Genomic DNA, 25,996 nt, shown 5'->3' on the forward strand with positions numbered 1-25,996 from the left:
GTTGTCTGTTCGATAAATCAAGTTTCCTTTAATATTTTTGGTTGTTGGTTAATATAGGAGTGCCCTTGTTTCTATCTATTTTGCTCAAATCGGGATTCTATGAGTCTGCATGTCAACTGGGCATGTTTTCATCGAATGAAGCCTAAGAGCAAATTTGGTGGCAATGGATTGGTGATAGAGTTGTGTTCGCTAGTTCTGCATTTCTCTGTTTTTCCTCTTACTTTGCTTTGTATCATTTGTGTTTGGTTTTTTTTGTATGTTTTTGTGTTTGAGTGTACAATTAATTTTTGAACATGTTTTCACCTACGGTGGTTGAAAGGTGATAATAGTTCGAATGTCATTTTTTCGGCAGTACTATTTTTCAGAATTAGAATATGTTTTGAATTTTATATTTTTCGGTTGGATAAATTTATTTGGATTTTAATGATGGGCTTATTCATGTGTATTTTTTGCTTTATCACCTTTTACTGTAAATATCTTTGTACGGTAAAAAAATAAAAATTTAATTATAAAAATATATTTAATTTTAATATTTATATATATTTTTATTAAGTTTAATTATAAAAATTTATATACATATTTAAAAAAAATAATTAGGAAGTTGCAAATTTTTCATTTAAAAATTAATTTTTTTCATTTAAAAATTAAATTAAATAAAAATTAGATCAAATAAAACAATCAAAATTGAAATGCTAATAGACACTATCGGAGAAAACTTTGCTCTCTTGGCACAGTCGTCCGACCAACATTGCTGTTCCCCCCACCGTGACATCGTCTTCTTTTGGCTCATGCTTTCTCTCTTGCGCTCGCTCTCTCTTTCTTTCGCATTAAACTTTGTTAATAATTAACTCGGAACACAATAATATAACGTTTTATTTAAAAAAAAAAACCCTAATTAATAAAAAATAAGGAATTAAAACATTTCTGCTTATTGACAAACCATCAACTGCTCGCACTCACCGTTCGCCGCAGTTACAGAAGCGAAGAACTGATCTCATGTCCACAATATTCAGCAACGATGAAGATCCGTGGCTGGCTCCGGATAAGCTTTATCATATTCTCTTTTGTCTCTTCTTAACCGTTTTCTTCTCCAAACTAGCTTCCTTCACTCGTTACTCTTTTATCCGTCGCCATTCTATCCGCTTAGGTTCTGCACTCTCACTTGCTGCTGGAGCTTTGAAGGAAGCAGCTGATCAATTTGGTTTTTTTCCTTCGGCTGGTGCCTCAGCCAAAGATGCAGCTGCTGATGTTTTAGGTGTGTTGATAGCTGCATTTGCACTATCGATGAGAAAAACCCCTGATGGATCTGACTTGGGCCAGGGTCATGCCCGAAGGATTTTGCCAGTTTGAGTTTACGATTGAGGCTGCAATCTATTTGAGATTTGATTCTTTGGGAGTGGAGTTGTTATTAGAGGGGTTAATTTGTGGCACTGGGGAAGTATGTGGCGTTTGGTTGCTGAGAAAGTGAAGGAAAAGACCGTGAAGTTCTGGGTTTCGTATGTCGTGTTGTTTATATCATGGAGACAGCAAAAAGGTTGGATGAGGTTAGTTTCTTTACTCCTGACAACTGAATTGTATTATTAAATCCGAAAAATTTATGTGAATGTGCTGAGGAAATTTACATTGATCATCACTGCTAATTTTGATTTTATTTTTATGGTGTTCCTGGCAAGATATGATGAGCAAAAGAGGTTTTTTTTGTTTTTTAACAAGAACTTATGCCAAACTTTCTAATATTGTGACGACTTGATGCCTTGCTAGATTGTTTTGCAAGTATCAGTATTATTTTTGGAAATTCTTGTTCTTTTTTATTAAGAAAAGGGCTAAATCTGAACTGTTTTGGTTTTCAATGAGGTGTAAATCTTGAGTTCTGAAGTTATTTTTCTTCTGCATATGGTAGTTTTGAAGATGCATTTCAGATTCTAGTTGATCAGCAAGGAAAATTTTGGAATAAAAGAAAAGGGAAATGAAGATCTGTTTCATGAGAAATGTGAAGTGTGAGCTGACTAGCTGGCCTTCTCAATTAGCTCAGCAAGAGACTTAATGCTAATCTCAACTAGTGTGCTTATTGTTTAATTTTAGCTATCCAAAAAAAGTGTTCCTCTTGACTTTGATTTTCACTCTTGGTCCTGTTATTCTTGAGTTGGTTTTCCCTTCTCTAATGTCATTTGGTTGTATGTTGGACATGACTTTGTTAATTTCCTCATTGCTAAATCCCATGTTTCACAATTTGTGAGGCTGTTGGATGATGATTGCAGAAATTTTCAGAAAAAACTGAATCTGTTGCAGAAATGGCAACCTCAAATCCTTATTCCTATCTGTGTTTATTGCACAAGAAAATTGTGGGACACATGATTGGTCTCAATAATTTGATAGTCCCTAGAAGCTGAAAGAAGAACCAAATTTGTTAAAAAATAAACATAAATAAAAATAATACAGAAGAGACCCTTCCCTTCAATTTTCTCGTGAAAATGTTATGGGAGACAGATGCCCAAAATCATGCATACACAACCACAAGCCTTACACACAAATTAATTGAGCAATGAGCATATGTAACTAGTAACACCAGCAAAATATTCATAATACATTCACAGACCAACAAAAGTCAACAGATTGTTGAACCCAGAAGATTCCTCTGTAACACCAACTGATACCAACACTAGGAACCCAAAGATTCTTGAAAGAACCCACAAGCTAGAACATCAAAAGCAAAACATCAGAAGTTGATGCTTGTTTGATGGGTGACCAACCGTGCACCTTTGATGACTATGAGTAAGCAGAATACTAAAAGGGATGGATTGGAGAAGGGAAAGAATGGTGAGCAAAACAATGAATTTGGAATTCTGGATCCGAGAAAGAAGAGAGGTAGAAACTAGAGAACATAGAAGGAGAAAAAGAAACAGAGAAGAAGAAATTAATGGGTTAGATATCATTGGCTTGGGTCTCTGAGGATCTGCACGATTTAGGGCTGGCTAAAGGTTGGGACTTCAGGATGATAGATGGGATTGTGAGGAAGTTCTGGTTATATATGATTTTAGTAAGTTCAGTTTTTCTTTTTTTTTTTGCCCCCAAACAAGAAAACTAACTGAACCAAAAATCAAAATAAGAAACCAAACTCCACTGATTGAACCGAATCAGATTGTTCAGTTTGGTTTCTCGATTTTGAACTGAAAATTGCTCAGCTTTGTTACTTTAGAATATTACTCAACTTGTGGATTGTAAACTCAAAACTGTTTTATATCTATATCCATGTAGCAATTTGGATGGATACAGATATTAATGGAGAAAATGTATGGTTATTTGCAAACCTCAATGGTTGTCATCAACTTGGGGGCAAAAGTTCTAGTCGACAGAAAAGCTTGATACTGAAAATGAGAACATGCATTTTATAGGACAATAATGCCAAATTGGTTGCTCTTGTAACATACATTTAAGAGGCATATACCCCTTGGTATGTATCTCACTAAAATTACTATTGAACACCAGCATATATTCTGTGAATCGTGTAACTGATTTCATAATGGTTTAAGCTGCATAATATTAGATGGCCTTGTTATAGGTTTTCATATACACCACATATAGGTAAAAGTACTCTTCATATATGATGTGATCCAAGAGTCAATCTATTCATGTTTTCTTGCTCTTGCATGTATATTGCCTACGAGAACTGAATGTTCAGTCATTTAATTTGTGTATTCTTTTTCTCTCTGATGTAGAATCATATGCACTTCCTGACAGTTTCCAGATTATTTGTGTAAATTTTTTGAAAATCACCTTGGTGAAGCTTTTTGTTGCTGAGATATTTTTCAAAGTGTCACCTTATTAATCCGGCAGTTTGACAGCAGAATAAGTTCCTGATCCACACATTGCTCCAAGGATTGGTGTAGCGAAGTAGACTATATGTCCTTCTAGGTGTTTGCAGCTGTGTCTGTCCCCAACAATCTCAATGGGATCATTGATGCATCTTTAGTTTGACTGCATCCAGACGATGTCGTATCTTCAAGTTTAGGATGCATGTCTGAGCAGAAAACTCAAATTTTAGCTTGTACTAACTGTTCTAAATTGCATCACTGTCTACCCAGTAAAATCCCCATGTATTATTTATTTATTTATGAACTGCAGAAAATCCCCATTTCATTAATTATTGGAACAAGGATATGTATATGAGTACTTTCTAAAGATTCTGAGATGGTTTTTTTTTTTTTTTTGGGATTTTTTTGGTCAGACCAATACTGTATGCATCTTTAGTAGTGGTTTAATTATTTGTTCAATTAAATGAACTTATATTTTTAAGAACTCAGCAAAGTTTTTTTTTGCCCAATTGAATTAAAACAATTAATGATACATATTTTTAAAATTCTTTAAAGAAAAAAACTGAGTGAATCACACCAAAAGCAAAAGGCACATAGTCAAAACTCCAAAGCTAAGTTGCGTTTCTCGTTGGTCACTGATGACCGCTGGACCTCTTATACCCTGGGGTGAGGTCGGACTCTGTAGAATGATACAGATTCAAAATTCATCAGACTGTTCTCAAGCAGATCAGCCCAATATTACGCGCCTCAGTCCGGTGACATGAAGCAGGCCGAACGAACCACACGCTCAGGTCTACTAGAAAATAGTCTGATAGCCTAGTCCGACGATATGATAAGAGGTAGCAGAGCAGGCTCACTCATCTCATAGCCTTATCAGCGTACGCGCTAATAATTAAATGGCCGCTTGATAGAGAGGGATATACTGGCACGTTCATACGTACGGACCTTTTTTTAGATCTCAAAATATAAGCTACCTAAACGGATCTCAAAATATAAGCTACCTAAACCCAAATGTCCATACGTCAGTCTGAATAAATCAGTATCTAATGGGCAGCTGAGAATGACCATTGTCTAACTCTCCTTCTATTTCACTAAAAAAATGTTTGAGAAAAATGATTTCATCCTTTAAAATAAAATGTTAATTTTTTCATATTTTAAAATTTTTATTAATACAGTTAAATTTTCGGTATATAAATTTTTTTAATATTATTTGTATTTAATATTGCAACGCAAAAATAGAAAATAAGTTATTTTTTAAAAAAATAAAAAAATATTTTCTGTATACAAATTATTTTCAATAAAAGAAATAGAGCTGAAGCAGAAATGTGTTTGGTAGGATGATGAACAGTTGGTAAGAAATGTGTTTGCTTGCATCAAAATTAACAATAATGCAGTGGGTTGCCTTGGCTGATTTCTTTTCTTTTCTTTTTTTTTTTTGGTAAATTTGGTGGTAATTGTATTGGGTTGACCTTTTGAACAGAATATGCATTGAAACCCAAATGGTAGTGAAGTTTATAAAATAAAAATATCGGATAAAATTAAATTAATTGTAAAGATAACATTTAATTATCTTACTTTTATATAGCTTCAGTTTTATTGAAGATTTTACTTAATTCTTTCATGTTATCCATTTTTTTTATCTATCTTATAAAATTTGATGATCACCGAACTTCTCTCATTATGAACGAGGCCGGACCATGAAGTAAGATACGGGTCTAAAATCCATCAGACTACACACAAGTAGATCTGTTCAATATCGCATGACACAACTCTGTGATGTGAAGTGGATCAGATTGATTACACGCGGGGCTACTAAAAAAGCCTAGTTCGATGACGTGATTGAAAGTAAAGAAAGCGAGTCTAGTCATTTTGCTGCTCTGTCAGCACGCACACCAAAAAAAATTAAATGGCTGTCTGATATGGAGGAGTGCTCTAACTCATCCGTACATACGTGTAACGACCCAAAAACCGGACCGCTACCGGTGCTAGGATTCATATTGACTTAAGACCGCCGAAACCCGTAGCAAGCCTACTGTACATCCTGTGTACCTGATAAAAAAACCCATACATGATCATACATCAAAACAAAAACTTAAACATTCTATGAAACCAAACTCAACCTGTACATGCATCATATTGAAAACATAGAACCCATGCTAGAGCCCTCATCAAATGCTCTAGTATGGTAAACATTATATGTCTCAAGTTTGGTTCAAACATAACTCATAACTAAAACTTTTACATAAAAATCATGTTAACATGAATTACAAGGTAAAGAAAACTATGGCCAAGCACAATTCTAATCCATTAAATTTACATGTCCACAACTATTCCATTACATTAAACTATATCAGCTACTATGCCGATTTCCCGAGCTATCTTTGACCCTACAAACCTGGGGTTAGGGGAAAGGGATAAGCTACAAGAGCCTAGTGAGCAGAACATAAAAACAATTTAATAAACATATACTCGTATGAAATGCGTCACATCACAAACAATTCACATCAAGAAAGACTTGTCACCAATAACCCTCTACATAATCCAATGTGCCCGGTCCTCGACGGAGCTCCTCAGGACTTTCGCTTAAATATAACATTACATATCCATAATGCCAGGGGCATTGGTCTCAGGGACTTTCTCTTACATATTGCCAGGGCGTAGAATGGATCTCGACCTGGACTTTCTGTGTCATATCATATCATATCATATCATATCATATCGAGGGCTAGTGGGTCATCCAACATCCATCCACATCAACAGTAAATTATGCAATGCATCATATTCGTGAATTCTAATGCAAACATCCTAATACATAAACATGGCATTCGTGATGCATGAACATGTTTAAAAGTTCAGTTATTTTGAAAAGATAGTTCAGTTCTACTCAATTCTAGCTGACGCTTGCCTAACACTGTAGCAGCTGACTCACTGCTGGCCTCTACGGTCTCTCAGGTCCAATCCTACACAGTTGGACTCTAATGAGGGACCAAACATAACTATTACAAGACTCTAAACAACTCCCCAAAAACCCCCCTAAAACATATCAAAACATGCATAGGGATCAAGCAAAGGAAGGCTGGGCAGGGGACTTTCGGTGGCAGGTTCGGCGGCCTAAACTCCACATATATCCAAAAGTCAGGGACTTTTGGGGGCGGGTTTGGCGGCCGAAACCCCTTCACAGATCCGAAAGTCATGCTTTCGGGGGCAAGTTAGGCGGCCAAAAGGCTGCCTCTACAAGCAGGTTCGGCAGCCGAACCTGGGTTCTCCAGCTAGGCAGAACCCGGTTCTGCCCTATGCATACAGCCTCCAAAACTCTCAAATCCTCACACCCAACTCCTCAAAAGCATGCATATTCACTCATCAAGCATAAGGGGCATAAAACTAGCATAAACTCCAACAAACAACAATTAAAACAACACAAGAGCAGACATCCATAAACAACCCAACTCAAACCCTATAACATTAGATCTAACCATTTCATACATTTTTAACCCTTTACCCCTTCTTAAAATTTGATTAAAATATAAGAAAAACAATGATCTAGGTTTACCTCTTGGAGATCTAAGGGTAGCAGCAACCCAAATTGGAGATGAGAGAAAAACGATCTCCGGAGGTCTCCAAGGTTTAAAAACTTGGATTCAAGTTCAAATCTTCAAAAATAAAATAAAATTCGTGAATTTCTGAAAGATTTGATGGAAAAACAATAAAAATATCAAAGAGTGGCAATAACTCACCTCTACCCGAAAATGGAGAGAAAAACTCTCCAATTTTCGGGCTGAAGGCCTCTTATGGGTGGCTGGACGAAACCACCTTCGGGGGCCGAAGGAGGAGATCCTACGGCGGCACTACTTTCGACGGCCGAACTTAAAATTCAGCGGCCGAACCTGAGTTTTTCTTCCAAAACTAGTTTCTTCAAAATTTTTTTCTTTTTTTCTTAAAATATTAAAATTATCAAATTCATTTTATAAAAACCTTATTTTACCCTTCCTAAAGATATTCCAGTTTTGAGATTTCGGGTTCCAATGGAGATTCTGTCGGAAGGTTAGAATTTCAACGCTGGATCTTAGCCGAATATTATAATACGAATCTAAGTGATAGAGATATGTAGCACTATAAGATATTTTTATTATGTAGCCTTTGTGTTTTGGTAATATGAAAGAAGATATTTTCAAAAATTTTATAATAAAAATGGATGTTGTAAAAAATTTTGAAAATAAAAATGCTAGTGAACTTGTAAAATACTTTTGGAATATTAATATTATTAAAATTTAAAAACTCAAATTTAAAGATAACAATTTTTTGAAAAGTGTTTTATAATATTTGACAATAACGAACAAAATGTAATTATAATAAAATATAATATATTATTTTGTGAAAATAGTATATAATAAATTATAATAAAATAGTTAAGTATTATTTTGTACTTTTTTTATCTTCAAAAAAAAAAATCCAACGGTTGAGGATTTCCCTAGCCGTACACGTGGCTTTTTCCCTTGTAATTATAAGTGATGTCCACTGGGCTCGACTGTCGTGCTTCAACTAGACTACTTTCTCCCGAAATCAGAGGGCACGGAAAGAAGCAGCAGAGAAATACAGCTAAAAAATTCACGGGTAAGAGTAAGACTCTCTCTAAGCTCTGTCTCTCTGAGTTCGATTTTTCTCTCTTCACAATGAGCTCCGTTTGGTAGCAGGATGAGACAACGACCGGCGTGATCAAGGGTTTTACTGAATGAGTGAGGGTTAGAGTTCTTGTTTTGGTTTTAAGATTCGTGAACAAAACTTAAAATGTGTATCGAGTTGGAGTTTTATTTGGGAATATGACTATATGAGCTTGTTTGTTGACGAAGTTTAGGTAATATTAGGTTTTTACTATGGTTTGTACTGTATAGTATTGGGAATGAGATTGTTTAGGAGGAAAATTGAGGTTAGGCTGATATGATATGGTAAAGTTCCCTTTTTTAGGTAATGTAGAGATTCCAAACGTGGAATTTAAGTTTTATTTTGAATATTTCAATCTCTTCTTCTAATCTGTGAGTATAGATGTTATATAGGTGGTGCCTGCATACGTTGCATGTCCATGAGGTATGATAGGAGAATAACCCTTGTCTTATTAGAACCCTAATCCTTTCCCTTCTCCTTGGAGGTTTCTGTGTCTTCTGTCTTGCAAATTTTGATGTGTGCAATGTCATCATGTATGATGCTGTAGGACAAATAAATAAGCAATCTGATAAACTAAAAACCTGTGCTTTCATTGGATTTAAAAGTTCTCTTTGCATGGGAATATGAAATAGGAATTCTAGTATTGTTATGGCCTTTGCATTAGTTTTTAGGGGAAAGTAATGTACCTAGTGGTTTTATTGGTTTTTCTCATGTGGTTCAAATTGTATTAAAGTACTACCTTGTGGTATAGTGCCGTACAAACAATAAGAGATTGGAGATGCTGTTAAGAATGTTGATGTAGATATCATTAATCATATCATAAGGTACTACTTTAACCCAAATTGAACCGCATACCACATACCCTGAAATGAAAATGAAAGAAATCATAGGGTACATTTTGTACTTTTTCCTTTTAATTTATAATTATATTTTGTTTGGCACATTAGCATGTCCCGACAGTGTCTAGAGATTGCGGTTGTTTGCTAACGGCAGGATACTGCAAATTACTACTTTGACACGAATAGAACTACAGTCCTTGAAGTGAAAATGAGCTAAATCACAAAATACTTTTTTTTTTATTGTTCCCTAGTTTTTATGCTTAAAAGGTTAAGAGTTATTTTTTATTCTAAGCAAGGATTTGATCCCTGGATTGAGCATGTGGGTTTTCCTGTTTAATACCACTTGATGGTAATAATACATATTGATCAACATGTCTGTCCCTTGCAACGGTTTGCTTCTTGGATAATTACTAGTGTATTTAGTATCAATTAAACACATCAACTGTTTGCTAATTTTGTTTTATCTTTCTTTTTTTTTTTTTCATTGGTCAGATGGATCACAGTTCTGAAGAAGAATCTGACATCAGTGACTCAGAGATCAGTGACTACAAGGACAAGCCATATGAAGAGTTAAAGACTGGAAAATACAAAGTAAAGGTAAATGGCACCTTAAGATGTCCATTTTGTTCGGGGAAAAAGAAGCAGGATTACAAGTTCAAGGATTTGCTTCAACATGCATCAGGTGTGGCTAAGGGTTCTGCCAACAGGAGGGGAAAACAAAAGGCTAACCACCTTGCCCTAGCAATGTATTTGGAAACTGACCTAGCAAATGAAGCAGATCAAATTCAACGTCCAGTTGTGCCACAACCTGTCAATCAAACACCAGAGCAAGTTGATGTTTTTGTATGGCCTTGGATGGGAATAATAGTTAATATTGTGACTAATCCAAAGGATGATAATGCATTATATGAGAGTGGATATTGGTTGAAAAAGTTTTCTCAATATCAACCTTTGGAAGTTTATACTTTCTGGAGTGAACAAGAGCAAACTGGACAGGCTGTGGTGAAATTTAACAATGATTGGAATGGCTTTGTGCACGCAACTGAATTTGAAAAATCATTTGAAACTTCCCATCATGGTAAAAAGGATTGGGAAGCACAAAAGACACATCCTGGGTCAAGTATATATGGCTGGTGTGCTCGTGCTGATGATCATGATTCTGAGGGACCAATAGGAGAGTATCTTCGGAGGGAAGGGAAGCTTAGAACAATTTCGGGTATTGTCCAAGAAACAACTGAAAGCAGAAATACCGTTGTGGCACACCTGGCTGACAAAATTGATCAAACAAATGAAAATTTGGGTGAACTCCAGTACAAATACAATGAGAAGACCTTGTCCTTAAGTCGGATGCTTGAAGAGAAAGACAAACTACACTATGCTTTCCTTGAAGGTATGTCCTGTATATGTGTGTGTTGTGTGTCTAAAGTCTACATGATTATGCTTAGGGCTTAGCGATTTTTGCAACCACTAATTAGCAAAAGCCTTAGCCACTTTTACAAAAAACAGCTTCTTATGTGTTCCTTTTGGAATACATTGACCATAAGTGTAGAAGGAGGTACTTTGCCAGCTGTTGTTCTAAAAGCACTGCCAGATTGGTCTTTAGCCATGCTTCTGGATAGATGCTTAGTTTCCATGATGTGTGACACTATTTGATCAAAATTACTTGTTAGCTTTTTTATTTTCTTCCCCACCAAAGAAAAGGTATAGCTCTTGTTTGGGATTTACTATTTGTTGACCACTGGAACAGACTGTGCATTGAAACCAAAAGGGTTAAAGTCACTAAAAATTCAAGGCTGTCTTTTGATCTTGAAAATTGTTTATGGGTTCAGTAAGCCTTGATATATGATAAAACCACCATTGTGCCATTGGTTTTTTTTTTTTTTTTTAATTATGATCCATGAGATGGGTGGTGTTCCATATATGATGGTTTCCAATTGTTCATCAGAATCAAGGAAGATGCAGCGGCATGCACGTGATAATCTTCACAGAATCTTGGAAGAGGCTGAAAATTTGAATAACGAAATAGAGACTAAGAAGAGGAAACTTGATTCCTGGAGCAAAGAATTGAACAAACGTGAAGCACTAACTGAGCGTGAGAGACAAAAACTTGATGAAGAGAAGAAAATGGTAAAAATTTTCCCCACCATTTCTGCATTAGGAAATTTCACTATTAAGCTATTTGTCTTAATACCCTTGTTTCCAGCTCATTTCCTATTGATCGGAATTGAGAGGTATACTTTTTGGTTAGCATTATCATGTGTTAGATTTGTGCCAATGTTGAACTCATTCATTTGGTTATCATGTTGAATTTATAGCTGTTTTCCTGGAGACAATAAAATGTTGCATGTCTTGACATATTGGACAAATTACTTGAATTTTTCAGTTTAAGAGAATCAAGAAAGCTCTATTAGTGATGTGTGAAATAATTGCATGATACTTTGGCATGAGTTATGTAGAAATATAATGTTTTGTTGTTGTTTTTCATAATAAAGATTACAACCTATTTATATATAAAAAACAATATCTAAACAGGAAGAAAAATTAAGTCTATGATTATACAATCCCTAAGATTAAGCAACTAACCCATCTATCAATATTTATTTCCTATATTAATATATTTACTTCCTATAATCTATAACACTCCCCCTCAAGTTGGAGCATAAACGTTAATCATGCCCGACTTGTTGCATATATAATCAACTCGTCCCATACAACTTAGCAGACACCGAATTTGTGAATCCAACTTCTTCCAATAATTGACGTACCCACAAAACTTCGCAAACGGTTTTAGCCATGACTCGACATTTAGGTTCAGTACTAGAACGGGAAACCACATTTTCTCAACTTGGTAAAATGCCTTACACACATCATAAATACGAGAAATATTCCCTTTGCCAGAATATAAAAATTCTAAATACTCCATTAATTCTTTAACAAATTCAGAATGATTAATAAGACTAACCACCTTACTGTGAATAGAATTTCGAATCCGTGAACAGTACTCAATGAACAAACAGTACTCGTGAACAGTACCCGATGAATAATTCCCGTGAACAATACTTGATGAACAGAGCCCTAAGTCATCAAATGTTACCCTTTATGGATAACCCAAATGAACAGAGCTTTAAGTCTCCAAATGTTACCCTTTATGAGTAACCCAAATGAACAAAACTCTAAGTCTCCAAATGTTACCCTTTATGAGTAACCCAAATGAACAGAGCCCTAAGTCTCCAAATGTTACCATTTATGAGTAACCCAAATGAACAGAGTCCTAGGTTTCCAAATGTTACCCTTTATGAGTAACCCAAATAAATAGAGTCCCAAGTCTCCAAAGATTACCCTTTTATGGGTAACCCAAATGAACAGAGCCTAAGTCTCCAAATGTTACCCTCTTATGGATAATCCAAATGAACAGACCCCTGAGTCTCCAAAAGTTAAAGAGTAATCCAAATGAATAGTATAAAAAAAAACCTCCACCCAACACCCAAACGAACCCCAAATTTGTCAAGGGAGCTGCAAGGTGACTTTGGCATCCTCTTTAGGTAAACGGTGAGAGACAAATATTATCCTGGATGGATAACATAAAAGAACAGGAGTTATGAGTCTCCAAAAATTTAAGATTTGACGAGAGAGAAAATAAATAAATCTCTATGAACCTGGCTTTGATACCATGTAGAAATATAATATTTTGTTGTTGTCTTTCATAATAAAGATTACAACCTATATATATATAAAAGACGGTATCTAAACAGGAAGGAAAATTAAGTCTATGATTATACAATCCCTAAGATTAAGCAACTAACCCATCTATCAATATTTATTTCCTATATTAATATATTTACTTCCTATAATCTATAACACTCCCCCTCAAGTTGGAGCATAAACGTTAATCATGCCCGACTTGTTACATATATAATCAACTCGTCCCATACAACTTAGCAGACACCGAATTTGTTAATCCAACTTCTTCCAATAATTGACGTACCCACAAAACTTCACAAACGGTTTTAGCCATGACTCGACATTTAGGTTCAGTACTAGAACGGGAAACCACATTTTCTCAACTTGGTAAAATGCCTTACACACATCATAAATACGAGAAATATTCCTTTTGCCAGAATATAAAAATTCTAAATACTCCATTAATTCTTTAACAAATTCAGAATGATTAATAAGACTAACCACCTTACTGTGAATAGAATTTCGAATCCGTGAACAGTACTCAATGAACAAACAGTACTCGTGAACAGTACCCGATGAATAATTTCCGTGAACAATACTTGATGAACAGAGCCCTAAGTCATCAAATGTTACCCTTTATGGATAACCCAAATGAACAGAGCTTTAAGTCTCCAAATGTTATCCTTTATGAGTAACCCAAATGAACAAAACTCTAAGTCTCCAAATGTTACCCTTTATGAGTAACCCAAATGAACAGAGCCCTAAGTCTCCAAATGTTACCATTTATGAGTAACCCAAATGAACAGAGTCCTAGGTTTCCAAATGTTACCCTTTATGAGTAACCCAAATAAATAGAGTCCCAAGTCTCCAAAGATTACCCTTTTATGGGTAACCCAAATGAACAGAGCCTAAGTCTCCAAATGTTACCCTCTTGTGGGTAATCCAAATGAACAGAGCCCTGAGTCTCCAAAAGTTAAAGAGTAATCCAAATGAATAGTATAAAAAAAAAACCTCCACCCAACACCCAAACGAACCCCAAATCTGTCAAGGGAGCTGCAAGGTGACTTTGGCATCCTCTTTAGGTAAACGGTGAGAGACAAATATTATCCTAGATGTATAACATAAAAGAACAGGAGTCATGAGTCTCCAAAAATTTAAGACTTGACGAGAGAGAAAATAAATAAATCTCTATGAACCTGGCTTTGATACCATGTAGAAATATAATATTTTGTTGTTGTCTTTCATAATAAAGATTACAACCTATTTATATATAAAAGACGGTATCTAAACAGGAAGGAAAATTAAATCTATGATTATACATTCCCTAAGATTAAGCAACTAACCCATCTATCAATATTTATTTCTTGTATTAATATATTTACTTCCTATAATCTATAACAAGTTAGAATGTTTTAGAGAATATCGATAACTTGTTAATGTTTGATGACGTTTTGTGCTCACAAGTGACGACATCTTTTTATCTTTCTAGAATGATGTGAGAAACAATTCACTTCATTTGGCATCCATGGAGCAGAAAAAGGCTGATGAGAATGTCTTAAGGCTGGTTGAAGAGCAAAAGGTGCTTTTCTTATTGTAATGCACACTGTCATTTACACTGCTTTATCATGATAGCGTTTCTGTTGCTTTTGCTGATGGAGATTTATAAATTTTCAGAGGGAGAAAGAAGAGTGTCTAAATAAGATACTTGTGTTGGAAAAGCAGTTAGATGCCAAACAAAAGTTGGAAATGGAAATTGAAGAGTTAAAAGGAAAACTTCAGGTGATGAAGCATCTTGGTGATGACAATGATGGTGCTGTTCAAGAGAAGATGAAGGAAATGAATGATGAGTTGGAGCAGAAAGTAGAGGACTTGGGTGATGTGGAATCTCTGAATCAAACTCTTATTGTGAAAGAGCGCCAAAGCAATGATGAGCTTCAAGAAGCACGTAAAGAATTAATTCAGGTATTCATTTGCTAATCCTTTTTCCTCTTTTTTTTTTTTTTTTTTTTTTTTTTTTTGCAAATATGGAACGGAGCCCATATACTTAAATTTCTTCCTTCATTAATGGGAAAATCCTAACTATCATTGTTGTTCTATTTCAACTTATTGTTTTTTGTAACCCAAATATGGATGCCCGCATCATGGATTGTATGTCACTACATTGAATAAGAGACAGTATTTATATGCAGAAATAAAATGCCATGTTGGTTTGCTTGATTTTTTCTGCTTGCATTTGTGCATGTAGCATAATTATATTGCATGTTGGAAAAATTGAGTCTATTAGTTACTAAAATACAAGTTAAGGAAGCAGATAGGTTGTACTTGAAAATAAAAGACCAAGGATAAGATCAAGGATTAAATAGTCCGTTCCTGATTAATTCTGGAGCAAATTCATACATCAGGCTTGGAATTTAACTTAAATGATCCACTCAGTAGGTCACAGGGCAAAGTCAATAGCTACTTATGGGTAACTACTAACTAGTAAGTAATTGGACCCCATAGTAAAGGTAGTAGTTGATGACCAAATTGACAATATAAGAAAAATGCAGCTGAATTGCATATTTGAGAGAAGTATGGGAAAACATGGATTCTCTCTCTTAAAAACAATTTATTAGTTGTAGTCTTTATACACGTAGAAGCTGGTATCTAACACAGAATGACTGTGACAAGACAACCAATTGTCACAATTTCTTCTGGGATGTTTTTTACTGATCAATTGAAATAAACTGATGATTTCGTTCCACTTAACTCTCTGGCCTGCAAGATGAATCTGTAATATTTTTTGTTAATGTTCCCTTCCTAAAATTTATATCAAAGGGACCTGGATTTTAGATAAATTTTCTTTGTGGTGTAAGGGAATAATATCAAAATCTTTCTTTTTGTCTCTTTTAGGGTTTGAAAGATACATTGTCCTCAGTTAGGACTAATATTGGAATAAAGAGAATGGGAGAAATTGATGAAAGGGCGTTCCTTCAAACATGCCCGCAAAGATTTCCAAAAGAGGAAGCTCAGGTTCAGGCCACTACTCTATGCAGCTTGTGGCAGGAGAATTTAAAGAATCCTGACTGGCATCCATTTAAAATCATCACCAGTATTGAAGGGAATCATCAGGTAAAAACTTCATCTTCGTCTTCTGTCTTCATCCTCCCTTTGAGAGGCTCAATTTTCAGTCTAATTGCATGCGATGTACCTAGTGCAGGAAATAATAAATGAAGAAGATGAGAAGCTGCAAAATCTCAAGGAGGAGTGGGGAAATGAGATATACATGGCAGTTATTACTGCTTTGAAAGAGTTAAATGAGTATAATCCGAGTGGGAGATATGTAGTTCCTGAGCTTTGGAACTTCAAAGATGGAAGGAAAGCCACGCTGAAGGAGGTGATTGCTTTTATTGTGAAGAATATTAAGAGCCCCAAGCGCAAGAGATGAAGAGACCTTGATGCTAAGGTTAGAACAGCCATTGCTTGTAATTGTTTTATTGGATAAACTAGCATTAGTATCTCGCCTTTGGTTGGGTTACTGATATTGTCAGTAGTATTGTTATTTTTCTCTCTTAAATTATCGAGTGCATCAGATGCACTGGATCATAATGCCACCTGGACCACCTGAATCTCATTTTAATGTGAGGTTGCACTATTTTAATCAGTTCTTCCCCCTCCTGGGAAGGAATTTGCTATTTGATTTGTGAAGCTAGCTATTGAATCAGTAATTGAAATGAACAAATGAGACGTGAGGTGAATGCTCTGAGTAGACCCATTACAGCCTGGTCTGAACTGGGTTGTTTTACCAGAACCATGAGAAATTTTATAATACTACTGTTGTATATAAAACAGTTGTATTATAGCTATTGATTATGCTGGGTTTCAGGGAGGTTTTACTATAATCAATAGTTAGCAGGTAACTGTTGTACATACATGTAATAATTTTTCCAGAACCAGAGCAAAACAGGTCAAAATCAGTCTGTGCCAGAGGAACATGGTTTAAATCTGGATTTTTTTTTTCATCTTTACAATTGTTTTTTTTGAAAAAATAAAAATAAAAGTTGGATTTGATCAAATTAGGCGAGGAAATCCCTGGTTCATCACTATTGCTGTCTCTGCTATAAGTAGATTTGTTTTAGTTTTTACTGGAAGACTCGTAGAGCTCGCCAGCTTTCGGTTTGGGTCAAACTGATCAATGAGCTGAAATCAGGACCCGTTTCTCGTTGAACCTGAATCAGATTGTAAACAGTGGATTGGTCCGAACTATGAGATTTTTGTTTTTAAGAAAAGTTTGCAATTTTGTTTCTACTGTTGGATTGTTTCAATATCGATAAAAGCGAAATTTGAATTACTAAAATCGTTAATAGATCGCAACTGCAGGGAATAGGCCTGTGCAATTTTCAGCTTAAAACTGAAAAAAAAAATTCAAATTAAATCAATTCAATTAAATTGGTTTGGTTTTTCATGTAAAAAATTTGATTTGATTCAATTTCAAATTTTAGCAAGTTTAAAAATATTAGTTATCCAGAATATTTAAACCCACAATTGCAAAATCATGAAGTTAAATTTAAAGTATAACAAGATGTACGGAATTTATCTGAGGGATATGCGCACTGTATATCAATTTATTCAGATATATGTAGTGACCATTAAATTAGATTAACTAAAATGCCAAACTACAATTTCTCTGATTTTACAAAAATCTAACAGTTAAATTAATGCTAATGAAGGATTCTTTTACTTTTAGCTAAATATATATTTTAACCCATAATTTTTACTCATAAACTCAATTAACGTTCTGGTCCCACATATAATTTTGTAATTTTATCTTTAATCTATAGGAATTTAACTAATTAAGTCAAATTTTAAAATTCACGTGCGTAAGTCTTGTCTCTGTGACAAGTTTTTTGTCTTGTCTCTGTGACAAGTTTCTTAGTTTTATCGTTTTCTGTATGTCTCGTTGACTTCTGTTATGGCTGATGAACGGATGGAGACGGATCGTGCCTCTGTTGATATGGCTAGTTTGACTCTAGAAGATGATGAGGAGGGTGTGGTGATTGTGGATGACGAAGTGGGGCAGGAGTATGGGGATTCGGACCTTTGCGTTGTTGGTCGTTTCCTAAACGCTCGACCGGTCAATTTTACGGCAATGAAGCATACTTTGGCTGCACTTATGCAACCTGCCATGGGGATGTCTGTGAGAGAAATCAATGGAGGATTGTATGTATTCCAGTTCTTTCATAAAGTCGATATGAATAGGATTCTTGATATGAGTCCTTGGACCTTTAATAACAATCCTCTTATAATGGAGAAACTTGGTGATTTTGAGAATCCATGGGATGTTCCACTGAATCATATGTATATGTGGGTAAAGGTCTTTGGCCTGAAATCTGGGTTTCGCTCGGAAAGTGTGATGAAGACTTTGGGGGATGCGTTGGGGGAGTTTATCGAGGCAGACCCAGAAAATTTTACGATGAAATGGCGTGAGTATTGGAGGCTTAGAGTGCGGTTAGATCTCAGTAAACCAATCAAAGAATCGATGACACTGAAGAAGGAGAAAACAAAAGAGGCTATGGGTATCAGTTTTACCTATGAACGAATCCCTACATTCTGTTTTTTATGTGGGATTATTGGCCATGGAGAACGATTCTGCCCTCTCCTAGTTAGTGTTAATGGTGCTCTCATACCCAGAAAATTTGGCCCCCACTTACGGGATAGCTACCGGCGAACTAATAGTTTGATTGGTTCGAAATGGCTCCGGGATGAGCCTGGCATGGAGGAGGCGGTTACCGGCGGGAAGGAATGTGGGTTTGGTGGTGGAGGTGATGGAAAAGGAAAGGCGGATTCGAAGGGAGTCAACCATCTCGCTAAAGGAAAGAATCCCAATAGTTCGGGAGGAATGAAAGGCGGGGATGAGGGGGTTTTAAAAGAAGTGAATCCTTCTTTAGTTAATGCAGATAAGTCAATGATAGAAGAGGAGATTCTGGATGATTCTATCCAAATTAATGACCCTAAAAGAAGGAGAACTGGGCTTGGAGAGCCTCTGGAGGGAGAGGAGATTGGCCCATCGGGAGGTGATGTTGAGCCCATTGAAGATGATAATCTTTTTAATGATAATTCTAGTTTTACAAGTAACCATTCAAGCAAGGGACCCAATGCTTCAAAAAACGGGGGGAAGGCGGGATCTGGTTTCCAGACCCGCCGCAAGAAATGAGTTGCTTAAGCTGGAACTGCCGAGGACTCAATAATGATAAAGCTGTCCAATTCCTTCGACAGCTTACTATGGAGAGACGGCCAAATTTTATTTTTTTAATTGAAACTCTTTGTTTGTCTTTGAAACTTGAGGAAATTAAAAATATTTTGCATTATGATGGTTTCTTTGCTGTTGATTGTCATGGGCGTAGTGGGGGCCTTGCCCTCCTCTGGAAAGGTGTTGACGCTATCCATTTATTGGGATCATCACCTAGATATATTGATGCTGAAGTTAGAATTTTTGGTCTTGATCCTTGGCGGTTGACAGGTTTTTACGGGGAGCCTGATAGGAACCGAAGGAATTTGTCGTGGGATGTATTAAAATATCTAGCCTCCTGTAATACATTACCCTGGGTCTGCATCGGGGATTACAATGATATTATGGGGCTTAGTGAGAAGGTTGGAAGACTGGGCCAACCTAATCATCTAATTCAGGGATTTAGGGAGGCAGTTGGGCATGCTGGGCTTGTGGATATTAAGTGTGATGGCTATAAGTTTACTTGGGATAACGGACGGCAAGGCAGGGACCACGTTGAAGCTAAGCTTGATCGCTGTATGATTAATGCTAGTTGGAAACAACTCTTTAGCCACGCTACTGCGTCTGTACTTGATATATCTTCCTCTGATCACTTGCCCATATTATTAACCTTCCGGATTTATGTTCGAAGAGGGCGAGTTCAATTGTTTCGATTTGAAAATGCTTGGGTCAAGGAACCTGAATGTGTTGCTCTGGTGGAGGATTGTTGGCATGACCTGCAAACTGTGAATGTCATTCCTAAACTTGCATCTTGTAGTCGAGCCCTAGACCGTTGGGGGAAGATTTATAAGAGTAAGTTTAAGGATAGTATTGATTCTTGTCGACAAGAGATTGCTCGTCTTAGAGGGAAGAGGGGGACTGAGGATCGGCGTAAATTTTTGGAAGCTAAGGCTCGATTTGGTGAGCTGCTCCAGCAACGAGAAATTTTCTGGAAGCAACGAGCTAAGGTTGAGTGGTTACGCGAGGGGAACAGAAATACAAAATATTTTCATGCTAGAGCCACTGAGCGGAAAAAGAAAAATAGTTTTGAGCAGTTGCGTAATAAGGAGGGTGTGTGGTGTAATTGGGAAAATGGTCTACAAGGAGTTATTTCTGACTACTTCTCGGAGCTGTATACATCCCAAGCCTCTGATTCTTCGTTGATCCTCAACTACTTGCCAAGAGCTGTCTCTGATGAGGATAATATGGAGCTGCTTCGGGGCTTCACAAGAGAAGAAGTTCGTGAAGCAGTCTTTGATATGGGGGCAGAGAAATCTCCTGGGGATGATGGTCTGAATCCGGGATTTTTTCAGCGATTCTGGAATATTATAGGGAGTGATGTTGCTGATTTTTGCATTTCTTGTATCGCGAGTGGGAGAATTCCAGATGAGGTGAACACAACTTTACTTGTTTTGATTCCTAAGAAACAAACTCCAGAGCAGATGACGGACCTACGACCGATTGCTCTCTGCCAAGTCCTTTATAAAATAATGGCCAAGATGGTAGCGAATCGGATGAAGCACTTGCTACCAAAACTAATTTCCCCTTATCAAAGCGCCTTTGTTGCTGGACGTCAAATACAAGACAATTCTATTATAGCTTATGAAGTGTTGCATCACATGCGTGGTAAGAGACAAGGTAGAGCGGGCGAGGCTGCCTTAAAGATAGATATCAGTAAAGCCTATGATAGGCTAGAGTGGGGGTTTCTAAGAGATGTTATGATTAAGATGGGGTTTTCTGTTGCTTGGGTTCAAATTATTATGTCCTGTATTTCCACAGTTAGCTATAAAATTTACCAACAAGGACATTTGATTGGACCGGTGATTCCTTCGCGTGGTTTACGACAAGGTGATCCGTTAAGCCCCTATCTGTTTATACTGTGTGCTGAGGTGCTGTCCAGGTATATTCTTAGTAGAGTAGCGGCGAAGGAAATTCATGGTTGTTGTGTGAGAAGGGGGGCCCCAGAGATTAGCCATCTGTTTTTTGCTGATGATAGTGTTCTGTTCTTTAAAGCTACTGAAAATGAGGCTGTGATAATTCGAGATATGCTACAAACCTATGAAATGGCCTCTGGGCAAGCTGTTAATCTTGCTAAGTCCCTAATATATTTTAGTCCGAATACCCCAGTGGAGTTTCGGGAGAAGATTTGCCAAACTTTTAATGTTAGGGAGAATGAGAATCTTGGGAATTATTTGGGCCTTCCTACCTCAATTGGTCGTAATAAGAAAGAGATCCTTTCTTTTGTCAAGGATAAAGTTTGGAAGAGAATTCATTCTTGGAAGAATAGGATGTTATCTAAAGCGGGTAAAGAAGTGCTAATTAAGACTGTCCTTCAAGCTATCCCAAATTACGTTATGTCATTGTTCTTATTGCCTATTGGTACTTGTGAGGAGCTAGAGAAAATTTTTGCTGATTACTGGTGGGGGAAGAATGAGCATGGAAATCCTAATCTTCATTGGATGTCCTGGGAACGCTTATGCAAACATAAGTCTCGAGGGGGGATGCAATTTAAGAGGGTCCATGAATTTAATATTGCTATGCTTGGTAGGATCGGCTGGCGGTTAATACAAAATCCCCAGTCTTTGATGGCCCAGGTCTTGAAGGCGCGTTATTTTCCAAATAGGAGTTTTATGGAGGCTGAGCTAGGGGTTTACCCAAGTTACACTTGGAGGGGCATATTGGCGGGTAGGCAGATATTGAGGAAAGGTCTCTGCTGGCGAATTGGTTCTGGGCGAAACATTTCTATCTGGTCCGATCCTTGGATCCAGGATGTTGATAATATGAGAGTCACTACTGAGTTCAGTCCAGAGAAACGGGTATTTATGGTTGAAGACTTGCTACAAGATGGTAGATGGCATAAGGAGCTAATTGAGGAGAGTTTTAATGAGAGGGACGCTAAATATATTCTCTCGATTCCCGTTAGTAGGAGTGCAACGGATTCATGGTTCTGGCTTTTGGACAGAAATGGCATATATTCGGTAAAAACTGCTTATCGCAGTCTTATTCAAGAGATCCCATCGAGAGTGGAACAAAGTGCTAGCCTTATGTGGATATGACTTTGGCGTCTCCATCTACCACCACAGGTAAAGAATTTTATTTGGAGGGCCGGAAACAACATCCTCCCAACCAGATCAGCTCTCCATCAGAAGAGGGTGTCTGTGCCTTTGACGTGTCCACTCTGTAATTTCTACGATGAATCATCTCTTCACCTGCTTGTCCAATGCGACTTTGCAAGCCAGGTTTGGTCCTTCTCTAACTCTGGTTGGTTTCGGCCGCAGTGCTCTAGTTTTCTTGATTGGCTTGTGGCAGTTATGAGATTGTTTAATGATATGGATGTCTGTATGATTTTGGTTGTTTGTTGGGCTATCTGGAATAGCCGTAATTCTGTTATTTGGGCGAACAAATTTAAAACTCCTGCTGCGACTTGGTTTGCTGCGAAACGCACTCTAGGTGACTGGCAGAATGTTCAAGAGAAGAGAGAACAAGGTGCGAGAATTGCTAGGCCACGAATTTGGAAACCCCCTGATCTTGGGTGGATAAAAGTAAATATTGATGCTGCTACGAACGTGGATGACGCGTTTACAGGTGTGGCATTTGTTGCTCGGGATGAACATGGCAGGTTCGTAGCTGCTAGGAATAGCCGAATTGTTGGTCTCTTCTCTCCTAGAGTGGCTGAAGCTATTGCTTTCAAAGAAGCTCTTAGTTGGATTCAAGCTGAAGGTTGGACACATGTGTGCTGTGAAGGTGATTCTTTGGATGTTGTTCATGCGATTGAGTCTGCTTTTTTGCTGGATTTAACGTCTTTCGGTGCTGTTATTAATGATATCAAAACTCTTGTAAGATCTTGGCGTGGTAATTGTGGAGTTGCTGCAGTTCCAAGAACAGCTAATTCGGCTGCCCATTGCTTAGCTCAGGCTACTAGAAATCCTGTTTCTGTTGGTGCGTGGAGAGGTGTTCCACCCAACTTTCTAAATGTTGTTTTGTTAGCTGATCTAAATTAATAAAACAACGCATTTCCCTCAAAAAAAAAAAGTCAAATTTTAAAAAAATTAAATCTAATTTATTAATTTTTTTTTTAAATTCAAACTTCTCAAACTAAATATTAATAAACTCAAATTTAATTTATATAAAAATTGAGTCAAAATTAGTGAGTTTTTATTGAGTAATGTTTTGAATAATTTAAGAGCAACTCGTTTAATTTACGACTTTAATTAGTCTCAAGTTAAAAATAATAAATTTAAAATTAAATAATTTTATTTAAATAAATATTAACTAATTAAACTCTCAAACTCTACTCAATCTAATACATATAAGTTTGAATATTATTCATATAAAAAATAATTAAGTTAAAAAAATATTTTAATATGAACCATTTAATTTATTTAAATCCCATTAACTGAAACTCTTTTATCTCAATAAAAATAAACTAATTTTATAAAATTTATTAGTGCAATTTTTAATGATATTTTTTTTGAAATCAGTCCTCTCATGGATCAGATTCAACCTTAACATTTGTTGATTTTATTAATTTAGAATTATTGGAACCAAGATCAAACGGTTCGATTCAAAACTCAGTTAAATTACGGTTCAACATCACTAATATCAAATCGGAACTTGCTCGAAATTGAACTGCGGCCCAAATCTAAGGAATGGCACGTGTAACTATTCTAAAATTGACAATAAAAATAAAATAAAATAATATTAATTTTCTATTAATTATTATTATTATTATTATTATTATTATTTTTTAAAAGAAGAGGAAAAAAAGGGGGGAAATGAAGTAAATAGATTGTCCCGAAACAAACGAGAGTTGTCTTGTCTAAACCTAATTTTCTCATAAAAAGTAAGAAGAGAAATCGTCTCCCTTCTCATGTTGATGAGGAGGTGAGAAAGGGGAAAAAGCCTTCAATAGCGCATTTTCCCTCTAAGCTTTCTCTCTTTTTACCAGGAGAAAGAAAATTTACTTTCGAGCTTTTTCTTGGGAAAATTATTTGTTTTTATCTGCAAACAAATGAAAGTTACACTACCAATTAATCTGAAAATTCAAAAAAAAAAAAAGGAAAATTCAAAATCAGAAAAAAAACCCAGCACCAATTCATTTTTGACCTTACAAAAATTTGATAATATCACTTTCGCTTTCGCCATCTCCTCCTGTTGCTGCTTTTTATATTCCCATTCAACAAGGGAAAGCGTATAGACCTTCCTCTTCTCCCTCCTCGTCGTTTCTAATCCTCTTCTTTTTCCATTTTTTTTAAAGATTTTGGCTATATAAATGTTCGTATCTCTCTCTAGAATCTGCAGGTTAAGATCTGCAATCAGATGCTTTAAATCTCTCTGATTCCAGGTCAGATTTCCATTTATTTGTTCTTCATTTATTGGGTATTTTTCTTTTTCTTATTTTTTTTGGGTTTATCATGAGATTCTATAGATCTTTATTCATTTCTTTACATGGGTTTGCTGTTTTAACTATAGTTTTTAAGATCTCTTATGTCTTAAGATTTGAGGCCTTGGTATTTGTTGTTTTCTTATTGATTAAGGGGTTTTAGTATTCGTAGCTGAATCTTTTGATATCTTTTGTTGCAGATTTAGCGATATCAACTGAGTTTGCAATAGATTTTAGTAGGTTTTCTTCGTAATATTGGATTCCTGACTTGATTAGAGACCTGGGATTGAGTTGAGCAATTTTGTTTCTTTATTTGCGTGCTCTTGTTCCGCTTATTGAGTCCAATGTCGCTGTTGCTAAAAGGCGATTCTATCCAGATTCGCGAGGTGTGGAATGACAATCTTGAAGAAGAATTTGCACTTATCCGTGAAATTGTTGACGACTATCCATATATAGCGATGGACACGGAATTCCCAGGCATTGTGTTGCGCCCTGTGGGCAATTTCAGGAACAGCAATGAGTATCATTATCAAACTTTGAAGGATAATGTCGATTTGTTGAAGTTAATTCAATTGGGTCTTACATTTTCAGACGATCAAGGGAATTTACCCACATGTGGAACCGACAAATATTGCATTTGGCAGTTCAATTTTCGAGAATTCAATGTGAACGAGGATGTTTTTGCAAATGATTCAATCGAACTTTTGCGCCAAAGTGGGATTGATTTTAAGAAGAATAATGAGGAGGGTGTTGATGCGATGCAATTTTCTGAGCTCTTGATGTCATCAGGGATTGTGTTGAATGATAGTGTGCACTGGGTGACTTTCCATAGTGGCTATGATTTTGGCTACTTGCTTAAGCTCTTGACATGCCAGAATTTGCCCGACACGCAAGTGGGATTCTTTAACTTGATCAACATGTACTTCCCAACCTTATATGATATCAAGCATTTGATGAGGTTTAGCAATAGCCTTCATGGAGGGTTGAACAAGCTCGCAGAGTTGTTAGAAGTGGAGAGAGTTGGGATATGCCATCAAGCAGGTTCAGATAGTTTGCTCACAGCTTGTACATTCAGGAAATTAAAGGAGACTTTCTTTAGCGGCTCCTTGGAAAAGTACACAGGAGTGTTGTATGGTTTAGGTGTTGAGAATGAATAGAATACTCGTTGATTATGAAAAAAATTAAAAAAGGAGAAAATTATGATTAGAAAGATGCTCATTCAACTGTATATGTGTGCTGGACACCAACAAATCGTGTAAACTTTTGTCATCATATTTTCTTTATTATGAATGTTTTCATATTTTTAATATTCTCTTGCATTTGTGCAGCACTTGTTGGTCACTGTGGCATGTTGCTAGAATCATGGTTGCTTGCA

At 36.3% G+C, this 25,996-nt stretch overlaps 3 protein-coding genes across 11 annotated transcripts; all 3 read left to right on the top strand.

Moving 5' to 3' along the window:
- The first annotated feature begins 855 nt into the window (after window positions 1–855).
- Window positions 856–4,290, top strand: LOC110625974. 4 transcript variants are annotated; one of them, XM_043961476.1, is made up of 2 exons: window positions 856–1,544; window positions 1,901–4,290. In XM_043961476.1, exon 1 carries the CDS (start codon window positions 997–999, stop codon window positions 1,348–1,350), a length of 354 nt encoding a protein of 117 aa, XP_043817411.1. In that variant the 5' UTR covers window positions 856–996; the 3' UTR covers window positions 1,351–1,544; window positions 1,901–4,290. The 4 variants fall into 4 exon arrangements, with proteins under 4 accessions (XP_043817411.1, XP_043817410.1, XP_043817413.1 ...); XM_043961475.1 differs by having other exon boundaries at window positions 3,717–4,290; XM_043961478.1 differs by having other exon boundaries at window positions 3,835–4,290.
- A 4,009-nt stretch (window positions 4,291–8,299) lies between these two features.
- LOC110626647 (factor of DNA methylation 1) lies at window positions 8,300–16,665 on the top strand. 5 transcript variants are annotated; one of them, XM_021772681.2, is made up of 8 exons: window positions 8,380–8,423; window positions 8,504–8,551; window positions 9,803–10,700; window positions 11,256–11,437; window positions 14,481–14,570; window positions 14,666–14,953; window positions 15,884–16,102; window positions 16,191–16,665. In XM_021772681.2, exons 3-8 carry the CDS (start codon window positions 9,803–9,805, stop codon window positions 16,416–16,418), a joined length of 1,905 nt encoding a protein of 634 aa, XP_021628373.1. In that variant the 5' UTR covers window positions 8,380–8,423; window positions 8,504–8,551; the 3' UTR covers window positions 16,419–16,665. The 5 variants fall into 5 exon arrangements, with proteins under 5 accessions (XP_021628372.1, XP_021628376.1, XP_021628375.1 ...); XM_021772680.2 differs by lacking the exon at window positions 8,504–8,551 and having other exon boundaries at window positions 8,300–8,423; XM_021772684.2 differs by lacking the exon at window positions 8,504–8,551 and having other exon boundaries at window positions 8,300–8,423; window positions 16,186–16,334.
- A 7,385-nt stretch (window positions 16,666–24,050) lies between these two features.
- LOC110626371 (probable CCR4-associated factor 1 homolog 7) lies at window positions 24,051–25,930 on the top strand. 2 transcript variants are annotated; one of them, XM_043961839.1, is made up of 2 exons: window positions 24,051–24,582; window positions 24,999–25,930. In XM_043961839.1, the coding sequence occupies exon 2, from the start codon at window positions 25,080–25,082 to the stop codon at window positions 25,776–25,778; it is 699 nt and encodes a 232-aa protein (XP_043817774.1). In that variant the 5' UTR covers window positions 24,051–24,582; window positions 24,999–25,079; the 3' UTR covers window positions 25,779–25,930. The 2 variants fall into 2 exon arrangements, with proteins under 2 accessions (XP_043817774.1, XP_021627906.1); XM_021772214.2 differs by having other exon boundaries at window positions 24,054–24,582; window positions 24,822–25,930.
- Window positions 25,931–25,996: the final 66 nt, after the last annotated feature.

The sequence above is a fragment of the Manihot esculenta genome, chromosome 11 (assembly GCF_001659605.2).
Source record: "Manihot esculenta cultivar AM560-2 chromosome 11, M.esculenta_v8, whole genome shotgun sequence".
Lineage (NCBI taxonomy): Eukaryota > Viridiplantae > Streptophyta > Magnoliopsida > Malpighiales > Euphorbiaceae > Manihot > Manihot esculenta.